Source organism: Macaca thibetana, chromosome 3 (assembly GCF_024542745.1).
Source record: "Macaca thibetana thibetana isolate TM-01 chromosome 3, ASM2454274v1, whole genome shotgun sequence".
Lineage (NCBI taxonomy): Eukaryota > Metazoa > Chordata > Mammalia > Primates > Cercopithecidae > Macaca > Macaca thibetana.
The window spans coordinates 153,036,802-153,054,625 of NC_065580.1; the positions used below are offsets into that span (position 1 = coordinate 153,036,802).

The 17,824-nt window shown below is 47.8% G+C and overlaps 1 protein-coding gene across 7 annotated transcripts in view; it reads right to left on the minus strand.

Annotated features, from left to right (window-relative positions):
* The window catches only part of TRAPPC10 (trafficking protein particle complex subunit 10), a 100,018-nt gene that overhangs the window by 40,161 nt on the left and 42,033 nt on the right, over positions 1-17,824 (minus strand). For 3 of the 7 annotated variants that reach the window (XM_050784403.1, XM_050784404.1, XM_050784407.1), the window contains 3 exons: positions 13,657-13,852; positions 10,345-10,456; positions 5,723-5,970 (listed from right to left, as the gene is read on the minus strand). In XM_050784403.1, the coding sequence (XP_050640360.1) occupies positions 5,723-5,970; positions 10,345-10,456; positions 13,657-13,852 (556 nt within the window). The remainder of the gene's footprint in view (positions 1-5,722; positions 5,971-10,344; positions 10,457-13,656; positions 13,853-17,824) is intronic. The other 4 variants (XM_050784406.1, XM_050784409.1, XM_050784408.1 and 1 more) reach the window with 4 other exon arrangements.

Genomic DNA, 17,824 nt, shown 5'->3' on the forward strand with positions numbered 1-17,824 from the left:
CTACTGGCTACAGGACAAAGGGCAACCTTCAAGGTGACACACAAAGAACTTCAGAATCTCCCTTCATTGTCACCAAAGCCTGCCTCGCCCCTGAAGTTCCAGCGACACCAGACTCCTTCAGAGCACCTTCGGTAACACCACCTTCTCTGCCTGAAACGCACTCTCCCGTGCCACCAGCAGTCACATCTACCTGGTGAATTCTTACTCCCCCACTCATTCCCTAGCATGTAAGCTTCGTAAAGGCAGGAATTCTACTTCACTCTGCTGAAAATACAGTGCCGACCACAATGGTTGGCACAAAACAGATGCTCAGTGAAGATATGCTGAGTGAATGAACCCTTTTTTTTTTTCCTTTTGAGACGGCGTCTCGCTCTTTCACCCAGGCTGGAGTGCAGTGGCGTGATCTCGGCTCACTGCAAGCTCTGCCTCCCGGGCTCAAGCAATTCTCCTGCCTCAGCCTCCCAAGTAGCTGGGATTACAGGTGCCCGCCATCATGCCCAGCTAATTTTTGTATTTTTAGTAGAGACGGGGATTCACCATACTGGCCAGGCTGGTCTCGAACTCCTGACCTCGTGATCCGCCCACCTCAGCCTCCCAAAGTGCTGGGATTACAGGCGTGGGCCACTGCGCCCAGCCTGAATGAATCTTTTTAACGGAGTTCACACAGGGCCTCCTCTAGAAAGCTTCCCTAGCACCTATCGGGCACCTGCAAATGTTTACCAAGCTGACCTGAGGCACCGGCAAAGCTGCCTTTCCCTCCCTTACGGTCCCCTGTGCACAGACAACACTTCGTCACTACTTGGACACTGTGCTGATGACCCGTGGCAGCCTCATGCCGGTAGGTGAGGCCCTTTCCTCTTCATTTATGTGCACCCCCTATCTATCCCTGTCTCCCACAGTGCCTGGCAGGCAAGGAAATGTGTCTTGAATGATTCTTGACAGTCCTCTCTTTCCTTTTGTCCAGGGAGCCATCAGTTCTTCAGCAACAGCTCTCACAACCAACTCTCCTCCAGCTCAGGTCCTCATGGCTCAGGGGCACACAAGATCCTCCACCTCCCCATGAAAGCACCCACCCAGCAGGGTGTCGGGTACACTGTAAGCCCTCAGTAAACACAACCTACATCCCTCCACTACATCTCTGCCTTTGTCCTCTGCCAGGCCTGCCCCTCAGAATACTGATCCCAACCGGCCAGCTTTGACTGTAAACCTTCTTCCTCTGGTTCAACCTGCAGGTTGGCCACACACAGCCTCTGTTCACAAACCGGCCAGCTAACTCTGATGGCGTGCCATGCGCGGTTCCTCCATGCCACAGGCTAGGCTGGGTGACCTTCCTGGGGTCAGGAGGAGTCCTGACCCTGCTAGGCCTACACAGTTACCAAACCAGATTCTACGCTGATAAAAGGTCAAATAGTGCTGAATGAAACACATTCCAAACCCCCTAAAAATTCACTCGGGCAATCACTGTAACAAACACATTATGGCCTTCTAGAAAGTATCTTCCTCATTCTTCTAATTTGGCAACAAAACGTATACGTATCATACTTTTTTCTTACCAAAGGTGCAGGAAAACAGGCATCACCAGCATGACTGGAAATGGGAAGACCTTTCTGGTGGACGAATTGACAACACATATTAACAGCTTTAAAACCATGTCTATCTTCGACCTTCCAATTCTACTTGTACGAATTTACACACAAAGATGTATGTATAAGGATACAAACTACTGCAATGGCAAAGAATTTTGAAGAATTCAAATGCCCAAATAGGAGCAAGGAAATCATTGCAGTTCATCTATACATAAGGTGGCCACGGACACAAAAAAAAGGGAACCTCTTCCCGCTAGCAAAAGCAACGACATTTTCTTCTGTGTATTTGTCTGTATTTTCCAAATTTACATAGAGAAAACATTCAACTTTTGTAAATGGAGGGAAAATTAGAAATTGTTACGGAAAAAAAAGAGGAAATATTCTGTGAAGGAGGATCCTGAACTCATGTGCAACTGGCCTCACTTCACGGGTGTTACCGCTCACCCCAGCAGGTAGGCACAATCTCCATTCTTAACACATTTTCCATAACGGGAGTGGGCCAAGGCTAGTAAGCGGCACCCACAGGGTAGACGCCTCTATTCGGCCATCTTGCTCTCCTTCTCAGCCCCCGTCGCCCCTGGAGTGTGGATCGAGCCCTACTATAGAGGCAGTGCTGCTTTCCATCACAGCTGGCCACTTCGGTGCCCCCTGTTCTCTTTAAATAAATGAGGTACTTCAAATCAACTGATAAAGGAAGCAGGATGTTAGCAGGACATGTTTTATAAGCCACCCACTCAAAACTGGGACGTGGGATCTGCAGCTGACCGTGGTGCACCTACCCCCTGGCCTCTGCTCAACTGTGGCCCTAAAACCCGACTCTCACCACTAGACTGGAATAAAAACTACTGCATGAGAGAGAAAACCACAGCCAGGGGCGGTTCAGACCTGTAATCCCAGCACTTTGGGAGGTGAGCAGGGAGGATCACTTGAGCCCAGGAGCTCCAGACCAGCCTGGGCAACACGGTGAGACTCATCTCTACCAAAAAATTCAAAAATTTAGAAAAAGGGAGAGAAGGCCGGGTGCAGTGGCTCATGCCCGTAATCCCAGCACTCTGGGAGGCCGACGCAGGTGGATCACGAGGTCAGGAGACGGAGACCATCCTGGCTAACACGGTGAAACCCTGTCTCTACTAAAAAAAAAATTAGCCAGGCACAGTGGTGGGCACCTGTAGTCCCAGCTACTTAGGAGGCTGAGGCAGGAGAATAGCGTGAACCTGGGAGGCGGAGTCTGCAGTGAGCCGAGATCGCGCCACTGCACTCCAGTCTGGGCAGCAGAGTGAGACTCCAACTCAAAAAAAAAAAAAGAAAAGAAAAGAAAAGAAAAAGGGAGAGGAAGAGAAACACTTCTGATGTGAAGTTACTGGTGAAGCCCTCTAAGTAAACAGTGTGAATCTCAGTGTTGATCAAACTCAGGAGCAAAGTGTGCAAAAAGGACTGTGTGTGCTTCAACACAAGTGACAAGGGAGGCTGTCCTCTCTGGCCTGGGAGTCTGACAGGCACAGTGCATGTAAGGAGGCGCAGCCAGTTGTGTGCATCAGAAGGAGGTGAGGAAACAGGAAGTGGGTTCTTAGAAGGAAAGAGACTGAGAGACTGTGAAAAAGTCATCAGTGGGTGGCATGTCCTTGCCTCAAATCCAGCATTCAGTTTTGGCCACCTCCTCTCACTGGAGACACAGAACTCAACAGTGCAAAGAAGTGCAATAGCTATGACTAAAAGCAATGGGGACAGCTTCCACTCAAGGAAAGGCCAAGGAGACAACTTCATTCAGTAAAGCAAAGGGTTCAGAAAATACACCACAGATAAGAGGCTCCTCACACAATACAAAGCCTTGAAAATACCTCAGTGACTTCCCGGCCCTGCAGACGAGCGCCCAGAGGAGCCAACAGACCCCGTGTGGCTCCTGTGAACCCCGACGCTCCAAGGAACTCCAGAACCCACACCCTCTATTACTTACACATTTCTCCTTCCAGCCACAAGGTAATAACAGACCTACTTCCACCTCCTTCTACAATGGCCATAGGCATTCCAGAACCCAGGAGAACCGCTAGGAAGTCCCTAAGAACCTGCTCCACAGGAGGACAGCCCACAGGACGAGGTGAGCATGCAGCTCTGTGGGGAGTGAGTGCAGCGCTACGCACCATGCCGCTGCTCCTCCAGGCCTCCATGGCACCTGCGCACGCCCACAGGAGGGCAGCCGTGGTGGGGCAAGCACACTAGTGAGCAGCGCCAGAAGAGGAAAAGGGATTGCCATCTCCACGCAGTACCGGACCTCTCTGCTTGGCCTCTCAGATCCACTTTCCATACCCTGCCGCCCTGTTCTCTGCTGGGGGAGCTGTATGTAACACATCAGTGGGCTCCCTGGCCTCTAGCTTCCAGAGTGCCCGGAGGAGTTCAGAGGGAAGGGTGGGGGGGTGGAGGTGCCCGCTTCCCTCCTGGTGGAGCTGCTTTGGGCCAGTGGCCTCCTCAGTTGCAGGGCACAGTCCCCCCCGCCACCACCCCAGGTCAGCCTACTCTGCACTGGCCCCGCCTGGCTGCGGGGATTTTTCTCCTCCCTCTACAGGCTAGTAGTCACGCTATTCCCAGGCAACCTTCTGAAGCTGGAAAAACAACTTGAGATTCTTAAATCCTGGTGTTCATGAATTGGCGGAGACCAGCAATAAAGGGACGGGGTCTGTGCCATCCTCCGAGGTTTCCTACGCCTGTCCCAAAATGGGCAACAGCTCTTTCCAATCAGCCCTCCTGGGGTCGTCTCACTCAGAAGACGTCACGTCTGAATCATTTGGACTTGAATACTTCAATTTTTTCCCCAATCGGCTAGTAAGACAAAAATCTCAACATCAGGCGAAAGCCCGAGGCACACGTGAACAGAGCGCCCAGCTCCAGGAGTGCATGGTCCCCCGCAGCCCCGTCCCCAGCCTGCAGTTAGGGCTGAGCAGCCCAAGCAGAGTCTCTCGATCCAGGGGATTACAGGCAGCCCAGAGTGCCATTTCGAGGTGGAAAATGTTGCCTTTCCTCATTTGCTTCGTTAGGTGAAGAAAAATCATTTGATAAAAATTCCTAAGTTTCTGAGTTTGTGACTTGGGCTAGGTACTAATGAGCTGGGCTCTGAAATAAGAATTTCTCCTTTTGAAATTAACTAAAATACATTTATCTTCATTAATTAAATTTAAATCTCTTAAAATTATTTCAAACCAAGTACACAAAAATAAGTTCCTGTATTATGAAACACCATCCCCATCAATGGCTTATACTCTTCAGACCTAATCACTTCCAGACTCTGTTTTCTTGTTTACAAAACAGCATCAGACCACTCACTCAGGAGATCTTAACCAGGGGATGGGTGGCAGGGGCGTACACGAATCCTCAAGTCATAAGTATCATTTCGTTTATGTGTGTGAATTATTCTGGATAAAGAGGACCCTGAAACAAGAATCACCAGACTAGATACAGTCTCTATAGTCCTTCCACCTCACTAGAATGTCCATGGTTCTACAGACAGTAAGAGTTTAGTGCTTGGGTGAATTTATCTCTAAAGGCAAATGTTTTACTAACTACATTCACACACCCAATAAGTGAGCACGCGCCCGCACACACACACACACACACACACACACACACACAATTTATGACATATCTTCCACGAAGCTTCATACTACTAATCAATGGGGCACAGCCTGCTGTGTGTCACTCACATTGCTACCTGCATGGCCATGTGCAAAACTATTTATCTGAAAAGAAAAATAACATAAATGTCTACATGAAATAAATGTCTGAGATAAAATAAATGTCTACCTGCAAAACCTAGCTCTGCGGGTCTCTCAGGTGAGTGACGCTTCTTCGTGGAGACGGCTCACGCAGTAGCGCAGGCCACAGTCAGCCAGTGAGCTCCACTGAGCTCATCTAAGAGGCTTGCTCTGGACCGGCACACACTTCACCATGTTGAGAACAGAGTTCTATTTTTGAGCAATTAATCAATGTAAAAAGTAACTAAGCAAATAATATATTGAAAATAAAAGACATTCAGAAAAGAAAACTCTTTCTTAAGCACAAACAGTTCAATGCCTGGAACCTCAAGGTTCAGAGATTTCTCCTGGAACAATCAAGAAACGGGTAAATTGGGAAAAGAGCCAACTCACTTCTAGGAGCTTCAGTTCCTGCACACAGTTGTGCAGCAGCTCTAGGGCGCGCTGGGCCACCTCCCACGGCCTCTGCAGGAAGAGCAGCAAGGTGCACTGGCGAGAGAACAGGTAACTGCGCAGATCTAACAGCGTGGCTTCTCGCCTCTGGATCGATTCCCGCTTCTCCATATCTATGGGCTTTCGGAGGATCAATCCGTTCCAGCTCTTCACTGGCTGGCAGAAAAAAGTCAGCCAGTTGGCACCATCTAAACAAACACACATCATGAAAGGTGCTGATTGCAGGTACTTCACCTTCCTGAGCTTCCTGCTCAGGCTGAGGATGGTGAGCAAACAGGCAGCTTCAGAACCAGTTGTTCTAAGAACACTGCCCACCCGCTGTGGTCTAGTGATGCGCACCATTCGGCTCTCAGCATTGACAGCCGAGATGAGGCTAACGTGACTCAGGCAACAAGGCACACCACCCTACCATGCCCAGAAAGCCATAGGCGGGAGCTGAACAGGTCGCGAAGCCGCCCAGAGACCAACAGGCTACATGGTTAGGGGAGCGCAGGCTCTGTCTCAGACCGAGGGAGGGCTCTAGTCTTGGGCTGCAGCGGGGCTGGGCTTCCTTATCTTTACCTGCGGGCTGGAGTGCTGCCTGCTCTGACCATCCTGGTGCTTTTGGTCTTCCTTAGACTACATATTCCTTACTTATTTCCCTAACTCAACCACATCACCTCCCTGAGTCAAGCTCCTAGAGGAAGGGACAAGGAGGACTTGGTAGCAGTGCACAGAAGAAAAAAGAATGACTGCTTGTCACAAATTTCAGCAAGGCTCCCAGAGGTTTACTTATACCCCTAAGACTCATATATGATCTTAAAATAAGCGTAACAATGTATAATAACAAGTCCATCAATCATTATGAAAAAACTTTTGAATCTATTTTTCTCACTCCAACAGAGAGGTGTCATAACCAGTTCGTTCCTACGTGGCATCCTGACATGTTTAAATGCTGCACAACTGTGTGCAGGAACTGAAGCTCCCTTCACTGACGGGAGCTTCTCCTCAGAGCCGAGGAGCACACAGCAGTGTGGCGCGGACCTGCCAGCCCAGCCCTGTACCAGCATCCTCAGAGCTGCTGGAGCACACAGCAGTGTGGTGCTAGCCCACCCCGGCCCCTGCACCAGCATCCTCAGGGATATTGGAGCACATGGCAGTGTGATGCGGACCCGCCCCAGCCCCTGCACCAGCATCCTCAGAGCTGCTAGAGCACATGGCAGTGTGATGCGGATCCGCCAGCCCCTGCACCAGCATCCTCAGAGCTGCTAGAGCACATGGCAGTGTGATGCGGACCCGCCAGCCCCTGCACCAGCATCCTCAGGGCTGCTGGAGCACACAGCAGTGTGATGCGGACCCGCCAGCCCAGCCCTGTACCAGCATCCTCAGAGCTGCTGGAGCACACAGCAGTGTGGTGCTGGCCCGCCCCGGCCCCTGCACCAGCATCCTCAGGGCTATTGGAGCACAGCAGAGTGATGCGGACCTGCCCCAGCCCCTGCACCAGCATCCTCAGGGCTACTGGAGCACACGGTAGTGTGGTGCGGACCCGCCAGCCCAGCCCTGCACCAGCATCCTCAGGGCTATTGGAGCACACGACAGTGTGGTGCAGACCCGCCAGCCCAGCCCTGCACCAGCATCCTCAGGGCTATTGGAGCACACGGCAGTGTGGTGCGGACCCGCCAGCCCAGCCCTGCACCAGCATCCTCAGGGCTACTGGAGCACACGGCAGTGTGGTGCGGACCCGCCAGCCCAGCCCTGCACCAGCAGTTCCCTTGGTTAGGCTCCCCTCCCACCAGGATTCTCATGGGGCACGCCCACATTTCAGTCAGGCCTCTGGTGCCAGTGCCACCCCCCCCAGAGAGGCCACTCCAGTGCCCTATCCAAGCTCCAATGGCACATACTGCCCCACCCCTCACGGGAGCCCCTTTCTACAGCCCAAACTTACTACTACGGACGGCAAGTGACAGATTTACTTTTCGGCGCCTGTTTCCCCTTCATGTAAGCACCATAAAAAAAAGGGATTTTGTTTTATTCCTCCCTGTATTTAGAACAGTGCCTGGCACACGGTGGTCCCTCAGTAAGTACTTGTTGAATGAAAGAACAAAAACGAATCGTCTTATTCAGCAGCAAAACTTCGTCCAGGCTTACTTTTGGATTTTAAATTGCCCCAAATTTTAAAACTGAGAGAAAAAATAAATAAATTAGGTGAAATATAAGAAGTATGTCAGATATTTCAGCCTTGAAGGCCCCTCCCCTCCCACAGGCACTGACATCCATTCAGATGCCTGGTCCCTGAAGCTGCCCAGCACCTATTCTGCTGCCAGGGACCATATGGTCTTTATCTTATAAATGACACCTTATTACTCAATGTTGTGTATATGGCATCACAGGCACATGGACCTGTGATTACCAGCCTGCCTGAGGCTAACAAATGCCCTCAGTTAGAATATATAGCTTCAACACAGCTTTTACAAGCTCATATGATATGACCTCAAGGTTGTTAACATGGTCATCTCATGGTAATTTGAAACTGTGATTGGCAGTTTTAGATTTCTTGATTAAAAACCTAAATAAACAGATTAAGTTCTAGGCATTCTTTCAAAGGAGTTCTCCACGAAAACACTGAGAACTATTTGGTGCTCAGTGAAAATATTTTAATTTTTTCAACTAATGGATGTACCAGTTATTGCCATTTCTTTATTAAATTCAAACATTTTTTGCTAAATAAATCTATTTTTCAAAAAAAAAAAAACATGTAAGATATTTAAAAAATATAGGCTGGGTGCAGTGGTTCACACCTGTAATCCCAGCACTTTGGGAGGCCGAGGCAGGCGAATCATGAGATAAGGAGATCGATACCATCCTGGCCAACATGGTGAAACCCTGTCTCTACTACAAATAAAAAAATTAGCTGGGCATGGTGGTGCGTGCCTGTAGTCCCAGCTACTCGGGAGGCTGAGCCAAGAGAATCGCCTGAACCCAGGAGGAGGATGTTGCAGTGAGCTGAGATCACACCACTGCACTCCAGCCTGGCAACAAAGTGAGACTCCGTCTAAAAAAAAAAAAAAAAATTGTGTGTGTGTGTGTGTGTGTGTGTGTGTGTGTGTGCAGGTAGGTAGGTATGTATGTATGTAGACTGGACATGGTGGCTCACAACTGTAATCCCAGCACTTTGGGAGGCCGAGGCAAGAGGATCACTTGAGGCCAGGAGTTCGAGACTGGCCTGGCCAACACGGTGAAACCCCGTTTCTACTAAAAATATAAAAATTAGCCAGGCATGGTGGCGTGTGCCTGTAATCCCAGCTACTCAGGAGGCTGAGGCACGAAAATCGCTTGAACCTGGGAGGCAGAGGTTGCAGTGAGCAAAGATTGCACCACTGCCCTCCACCCTGGGGACAGAGTGAGATACTGTCTCAAAACTAAATAATAGATATATATGTATAATATGGACACCTAAGACCGGGCATGGTGGCTCACACCTGCATAAAATATAAGAAATAGAGTTTTACCTCTTCTGTTTTTTTTACTGAGTAAACACTTTGCTTTGGTTCTACGTCTACACTGGCATCTCAGGAGACTGAGATCAGACCCAATCTTCACTATGAGCCAGTAGCCATTGGCACCACTGTTGATTTCCAGAGTGAGGACAGTGCCCACAGCTAGAGCTGACCATCCCCACACTTCACCTCCCTCCAGGTTCTCCAGCTGACACCAGGGCTCCTTGAAATTACCCCTTCCTTCACACATGGTGACAAGGGTTCTCAAAAAGGAACCTGGCAAAGATGCCCACGACAGCCCCGCTTGTGGTGGCAAGAAGCAGGAAAGAACCCAATGTCCAACACCAGGGAGTAGAATCGAGCCAGGAATATACCAACTCTAAAAACACAGCTCCAAACCCCACCTGTTAACCTGGAGACTCCAAACCCCACCTGTTAACCTGGAGACTCCAAACCCCACCTGTTAATCTGGAGAGACGCTCACGACGGGCTGTGAGTAAGAAAAAGGAGCGACAGAGAAACAACTACGTAACATGATATCACTTTCATCAAAATAAGCATCAGCGAAAAACACTGAGGACAGTAACCAATGTTTCTCTTTGTGTATGGTTTCACTGTGCTAATTCTTTAATTGTAAAAGAGCTTAAGATACTGCTTAAAAGTGCAAAAGAAAGATGAACACCCAAGGGTGTTACATAGGCTCACAGCAACGAGCACGCGAGCATTCCAAAGACAACCCCCGGATGGAAGGGAAAGGGACGTCCACTCTGACTCTAACGAGGGACAGCATCGAAGCACCACCAGCAGGCCACTGAGTTGTGGAAAGGACATTTTATACTTGGAAAACAGTTTGTTTGTTTTTATTACTTCTGTTACTTAAGATTCTTCTAAAAGTGAAAATGACTAATTCTTAATTCTCATTTCATTTCCTCTAGGAATCATGAGAATATATCTGATACAATGCGTATAAAGACAACAGCAAAACATGCATACTCATGAGGTAAATAAATGGCTGCTTCAAGACCATCTGCAAGTGGAGAAAGCCACACTAAGAAAAGCATGCGTTACTGAAGTGCCACTACTCACCCCCGGCCCCGAAGTTGACCACATACTGAGAGAAGAGGGCGTCCAGCTCGTCGTACTGCACCAGGGCATCCTCAAACTGCTGCAGCATCTCGAAAACAAAGGCAAGCTCCTCCTATTCGCCCAAGATACGTTTTTAAAAAAACAAAAACATAAATCAACATATTGAAAAAACAGTATGTAGCCATTAAAAATTACAACAGAGAAAGGCATGCAGCACTATGAACAACGCCTACACTCCGCTGAGTAAAAACCAGTGTCCTGAGGACCACACGCGTCAACACTCACACACGCACGAGAAGCTAGAAGAGGCCAAGGTCACTCCTGAACCCTCCCTGACCTACTGGCAGCACCGGATATAACCGGCCACCCCTTGTCCTTGGGATGTTTCCTGCTGTCCAGGACCCAGCCACCTGCTCCCCTCATCCCTCACTCTGGCTCCCTCTGGTCAGACGGCTGGTTCCTCTAGTTCCCCCAGGATCTCTGCTGGAGGCCCCAGGGCTCAGCCCTTGGACTCCCCTGTCTACACTCACTATTCCCTCTCCGAGATTGAGCCTATCTACACAGCAAAACCACACACATTTAGGACTCCAGCTCAGACCTGACTCTGGCTCCAACGGCAAGCACAGCACGCTTGCGTGGACACCTAACAGACAGCTCAAGCTTACACATGGAAACCTGAACCCTAAACCTTTCCCACAAAGTGCTCCACCTACCGTCTTCCCCATTTCAGTCAGCGACTGCTCATCACATTCAAGAGACTCCTAAGTCTTTCCAAGGCATCTCCAAGCCCTGCAAAATCTATGTCCCCCAGCACCACCCCTTTGGCCTCAGCTCTACCACCAAGGCCTCCTCACTGCTGCTCACATGTGCATGGCAGGGAGCTGCCTCGGGGCCTGTGCACTGTCCCATTCCGTGGCCTGGAACACTTTCTCTTCCTCTAAACATCCACATGGCTTGCTCTCCAACCTCCTTCAGCTCTGGCTAAGTCCCCAGCCCAGTGAGGCCTTTCCTCCTCCTGCCCCTGCGCAGCGCCCCACACCATCTCTGCCTCGTGTCTCTCTCTCGCCCTAGCATCTGCGTCATTTCCTTTCCTGTGTCTCCTCCACTGTCACACAAGCTCACAAGAACTGTATAGTGACGGCGTCCCAGCATCAAGGAGGGCCTGGCCCTGTTCGTGCTCGGTAACCTTTATCGAATCAGAAAATGAAAAGAGACGGCGACAGGTGATTGCTTTCCGATCTCCATTACTGTACATTAAAAAGTAAAGACCAGAAGAATGTGCACGCACATAAACCTCCCCACATGGTCAGGTCTTGGGAATCCAGTTCCACCCCACGTATTTGTGGACATTATTCCCAGACCCCAAAAGGCCCACCCAGGTCCCACTCACTAGGTGAGAACTGAGGGCGCTCCTTTGTATCCTGTTTCCCCTGAAAACAGTGGTGGGCTGTGTTTTGCAAGAGAAACTGCGAAGTTACACTGAACTTCATTTTCTTTGTGAAGTATTTTCAAGACTGAACACTATAATGTTTTTCTTTTAAATTGTGATTAAAATGTATGTAATATAAAACTGACCATCTTAACCATTTTTAAGAGTACAGCTCAGGCCAGGCGCAGTGGCTCACACTTGTAATTCCAGCAGTTTGGGAGGCCGAGGCGGGCAGATGACTTGAGGCCAGGAGTTTGAGACCAGCCTGGGCAATATGGCAAAACCCCATCTCTACTAAAAATACAAAAATTTGCTGGACATGGTGGCGCGGACCTAGAATCCCAGCTACTCAGGAGGCTGAGGCAGGAGAATCGCTTAAACCTGGGAGGTGGAGGTTGCAGTGAGCTGAGATCGCGCTATTACACGCCAGCCCTTGGTGACAGAGCAAGACTCCATCATAAAAAAAAAGAGAGAGAGAGAGAGACGAGTACAGCTCAGTAGTGTTAAATGCACTCACACCGTTGTGCAATCAATATCCCAAACTTTCTCACCTTCCCAAACGGAACCTCTGTCCTATTAAACACTCACTCCCACTCTCCCTCTGCCAGCCCCTGGCACCCCCCATTCCACCTTGTCTCTGAACCTGAGCACTCGAGGACCTCACAGAAGCAGGCACAGTCTGTCCCTATGTGTCTTTGTGTGTTATTTCACTCAGCATCATGTCCTCTGGGTCCATCCATGTTGCAGTGTGTGTCAGAATTTCCTTCCTTACTCATTTTAAATTCTGAACTTAGACTTACAGAAATATTGAGAGAAAAAAAAAAGGATCTAGTTTCCATATAGCCCTCACTCAGCTTCCTGAACACTGCCGTCTTACATGACCGTGGTATAACTGTCACAACCAGAAAATTAACCTAAGTATAATACTATTAACTAAATAGCCCTCATTGGAATTTCAGTGGTTTTTCCACTGATGTAGTTGTTTCTGCTCCAAGACCCCACCCTTGACCCCAACTAGGCTGGAGTTGCTGCTTCCTTCAGCTCCTGCAGTCTGTCAGTTTCTCAGTCTGTCTTTCACTGCCGTGGCACCCTTGAAGAGTGCTACGTTGTCTAATGTCCCTCTACTTGGGTTCATTTGATATGTTCCATGACTGCCGTGAGATGATCATTTTTTACAGAGAAAAGATGCTAAGTATTCCTCGGCACATCTTACCAAGGATTTCATGAGATGGACACAACTTCTCACGGGCGGAAGCAGCCTTATCATTTCCTTCAGGCGGTATGTACCTGGTTCCCCCACGGTGGAGTGGCTACTGCTCCCTCGGTAGCTGACAGACATCTTGGGGGGCCACCGTGAGACTGTGCAAGCCCACCTCTTCTCAGCCCTTTGCCCACCACCCTGGACATCCATCGTTAATCCTGCCTCCAACAGTTCTTGCTGGGACATTGGCTTAAAAGTGATTTTCTGTTTTTCTTTCCTTCTGCGTTTAAGCAGAATTCTTCTGTGTGGAAGAGTTGACCCTTCTCCGCCATTTATTTATTTAACCGATGATTTCTTTCTACCGATACAGACTCAAGGATATTAATTTTATTCCATGGGTTAAACCCTGACTCTATCCTTATTTATTCTGTTGCTGAAACTGCTCCAGCTTTGACCCCCGGATGCTCCTCGGGGCAGTGCGTGTCCTATACATGCCCCATCTGCTTCCACGCACTTCCTGACTTTCTAGTCCTAAAGATATTCCAGGTTTTTTGTTTTTAAAAACTCTGCCAATGAGATTACCATGAGAGGTGCCTTACTTAGAAAGAAAGGAGGAAAGAGGGAGGGCACAAGGGAGGGAGGGAGAGAAGGGAACTGTCTAATTCTGTAATGAGTCAAGTACCTGAACCATGAAATATTCACAAAAGCTCCAGCCTGGCTCAGTCCTCTTCTCCCTCAAGGTTCTCATGTCATCCTCAAACTTGCCTAGGTTTTTGGTAAAAGACATAAGAAGCAATGTCCTGAGTTTGGTCAGGAAGGCATTCCAGGATTCCTGAGTTCGAGAAGAGTCCTTCAAGGGGTCGGAGAGCACAACACACCTGCAAAGACATGAACAGACTATCTGGGAAAGACCCTCCATGCACAGCGCCACGGCTCAGCAGCTGCCATTGTCTTGGGCGGCAATTTCGTTCCGTCCTTCTCCCTCTTTTTTTTTTTTTGAGACAGAGTTTTGCCCTGTGGCCCAGGCTGGAGTGCAGTGGCACAATCTTGGCTCACTGCAACGTCCACCTCCCGGACTCCAGTGATCCTCCCCAGTAGCTGGGATCACAGGCACACACCACCATGCCTGGCTAATTTTTATATTTTTTTGTAAAGATGAGGTCTTGCTATGTTGCCCAGGTTGGTCTCGAACTCCTGGGCTTAAACAATCCTCCTGCCTCGGCCTCTCAAAGTGCTGGATTATAGGCATGAGCCACTGCATCTGGCTTCTTCCTTCTTTAAACAGTCAAAAACATGAGGCAGGCGGTAAGAAACCAGGTTAGGAAAAGGCTTCATCATAAACTGGTCATGAACATGAGCAGTAAGTTCTACAGAAATTCAAAGGAGAGTTTGCTATAGAATCAACTGGAAAGGGGGAAAGGGATTTACATGAGCCCTGAGCCAAAGACCCAGCTCTGAGTTCTCTGTAAAATAATGTGATCACGCCTCACTCAGTTCCCTGCCTCCTTCAAAATCCATTTTGGTTCCTTGGGATCGACAAGATAAATTTAGATTTCTCAGCACGGCACACGAGCACCATGATGTCTCACTTTACTTCCTCTGCTTCCCAGCTCAAGCCTGCTGACCTTCTCCCGCTCTCCTCTCTTCATGAGCACGTTCCTTCCACCCAGGCGTGGCATCTTCACGACCTCCCCCCATCACCATCCCAACTGCTCTGCCCACACTGCTGCTAGGCTGCGGGCCTCACAGGAAAACACTCCCCTTCTCTGTACCTCTATCCCTCCCACTAGCCTGTGAGCTCTTCAACGGGAGGGTTAATAAACAATTTAACAAATAAAGGCTTAGAACATGGCTTAACACATAGGCCAGCAGAGTTTAATTACAAAGAGCCTGAACCCATGATGTAAAAAGGTCAAACACACAAAATTATACAAAGTTCCCAACAGATTTGGACAAGGCAATGTATTTGATAGGCTGGAAATGGTAAATTTCTTTAGCCTTGGTAATAGTAGTTAATCTAGGAAGATAATGCATAAATCTGAACTCAGAAATAATTTTATTTTATTTATTTTTTTTTTTTTTGAGACGGAGTCTCGCTCTGTCGCCCAGGCTGGAGTGCAGTGGCCGGATCTCAGCTCACTGCAAGCTCCGCCTCCCGGGTTTACGCCATTCTCCTGCCTCAGCCTCCCGAGTAGCTGGGACTACAGGCGCCCGCCACCTCGCCCGGCTAATTTTTTTTGTATTTTAGTAGAGACGGGGTTTCACCGTGTTCGCCAGGATGGTCTCGATCTCCTGAACTCGTGATCCGCCCGTCTCGGCCTCCCAAAGTGCTGGGATTACAGGCTTGAGCCACCGCGCCCGGCCAGAAATAATTTTAAAACATCAATTCTGTGAGCTTCACCAGTTCTCCTTAGTAAATGCTTTACTTGAATTACCAAAAAGTAGCAAAATGAACTGACTCTAAGTTCCTTTTCTCCGTGCCCCAGCATATCCTTTGGAGGCATGGCTAAATTCATGGAATTATACCTCAGTGAAGCAGCACACGCTCTACATGTTCCACCATGTGAACAACCAGAACCAAGAAGAAAACTTAAAACTTGGTGGCTGGCTACAAATCCACTGAACCCACCCCCCTGCACACTTCCCTCCCTCAAAGACAAAGAGGCCAGAGCCGCTCCCTCCAAAGGTCCCCCAGAGGACTAACATGTATTTATCCACAGTAGGAGCTTGCTGGAACCTATGAGCTTGGTAGTTTATCCTTCAGGCATTCTCAAGGATTATAATTACCCACATTTATTCCCGACCCGACGCGAATTCTCCTGTGCACCTACAGGGGTGAATGGAAACAGAAACTAAACAAGTGCCAACCACCAAAACAGTAACCGTTTCCAGAGATCAATCAGATACACAGTCATGATATGTCCCGTCTCTAGTAGATCCTGTTCTACATCACCATCCATTTTTTTTAAGTAAAAAAGAACTATGCTTCAGAAGTTCACATCAAGCCTAAGTTGTTAACTCAGAAAAGGAGAGCCCAAAACAAACGAATGAAGTCAGGGATGGTGGGGCCAAGTTGGAGAGAGGCGCAATCCCCCAAGGCACACAGACTGCAGGGGCTGGAGGCACATGTAGAACAAGGGGCTCCCGGCTGCAGCCTCAGCAAGTCACCACGACGGCTACGGCCATCACAAGTCACACTGCTGATCACAAGTCAACCCTTGTCTCTACCAGCCTCGTAGCAAAAGCCCGAAAAATGCGCAAAATCTGTTGCCAAGCAATTTTCCTTCAGGAAGGTATCCTGAAATAATTAAGGATGTTCACAACATTTGAGCTAGAAAAGGTGTTCACAATATTGCTGTTTATAACAATAAGCAATAACCTAAGCCCAGCAGCAGAATGTATAAATAACTTATGGCACATTAATACTACGGAATATTATCCACTCACTAACACCGAGAGTCTGGAAATACATTTGTTTGTGGAAAATCTTTACCATATATTGAGTGAAAAAAGCAAGTATAAACAACACACAACGTTATATTAACTTAAAATACACACACGTATTATGCATGCATAAAGAAAAAAAGTCTGAGAAGATACATACCAAAATGCTAAGAGTTAATATGCATTTTCTTTTTGCTCATTACCTTTTTCTAATAATTCTACAATGAGCATGTAGTGTGCATAATCAAAATTAAACACCAGTCTAATGTTAAAAAAACAGTAAGCCACTTACGGGTCAAGTGTTACAATATTTTCAAAGGCCAGAAATTATACTGGGTGATAAAACAATTGTCCAAAAAAAAGTAAAAAAACAAAACAATTGTCAATACAGACTCTATTAAATTCAAATTTATGAAAATCTCACCAAACTCTTTACATTTAAAAAAAAATAGATTTGTTAAGAAGTGGCTTTGCAAATTAATAAAAACCAAATGGTAGAAGGTATATTTAAACCTACTGAAGACGAAATGTTGAAAATTTTAGTAAATTACATTTAATGTACAAAAAACAGTCATTAAAAAGCAAGTTAGTTTTAAATAGGCTCAGTAAAAAACATATTATTGGAAATTAAAGATTATAAACGCAGACTTAAAAGTAATCAATAGGTACTTTGAAAAATTATACAATTTGAACATTTCACAAGGTAAGACTAATAGACCTCATTAACACTAACATGTTTACTTAATATAATCCCAAATAAATGTGATTTCTTTTGTGATATTAAGAAAAACCTCCAAGGCCACTTGGTTTTGATTCCTAGCGCTGCCTCAGTGGTCTCCCCGTCAGCGTGACCCACACTCCCGTTAGGCTACAGAACACACTGCTCCTCCTGCCAGGCTTCATAGCTGTCTACTCTCTTTTTCAGAACAAAAAATGTCAGTACTTGAACCACATAGAGGGCACGGACATTCAATCACGTAGCATCTTCTTAAATGCTAAGCTGATTCCTTTTGATTAACTAATTTATAAGTAACACACATTACAAAGAAGTTTCCGTAAGCCCAAATTGAATGAAACTTCTCTAAGATAAACCATAAGCTCAACTACCTATTTAATTCAAACCATTAAAAAAGCAAGTCTGAACATTACTGTGTATCCAGTATTGTGTGGAACATGAAAAAGGCACCCACCCTAGTTCCTCCCGCTGAAGAACTACCACGGAGGCCTGGAGAGTCACATGACAGAATAGTGCGGGGCCCCATCTGTTTGGGGCTATAGGCTGCACTCGCACCACCTGCCCCTGCTCCTCCTCCCTTACCCCCCGCACCGCGCATCCTTTATTTCTCAGCCCATACCCCCGTGCATCCTTTATTTCTCAGCCCATACCCCCCGCGCATCCTTTATTT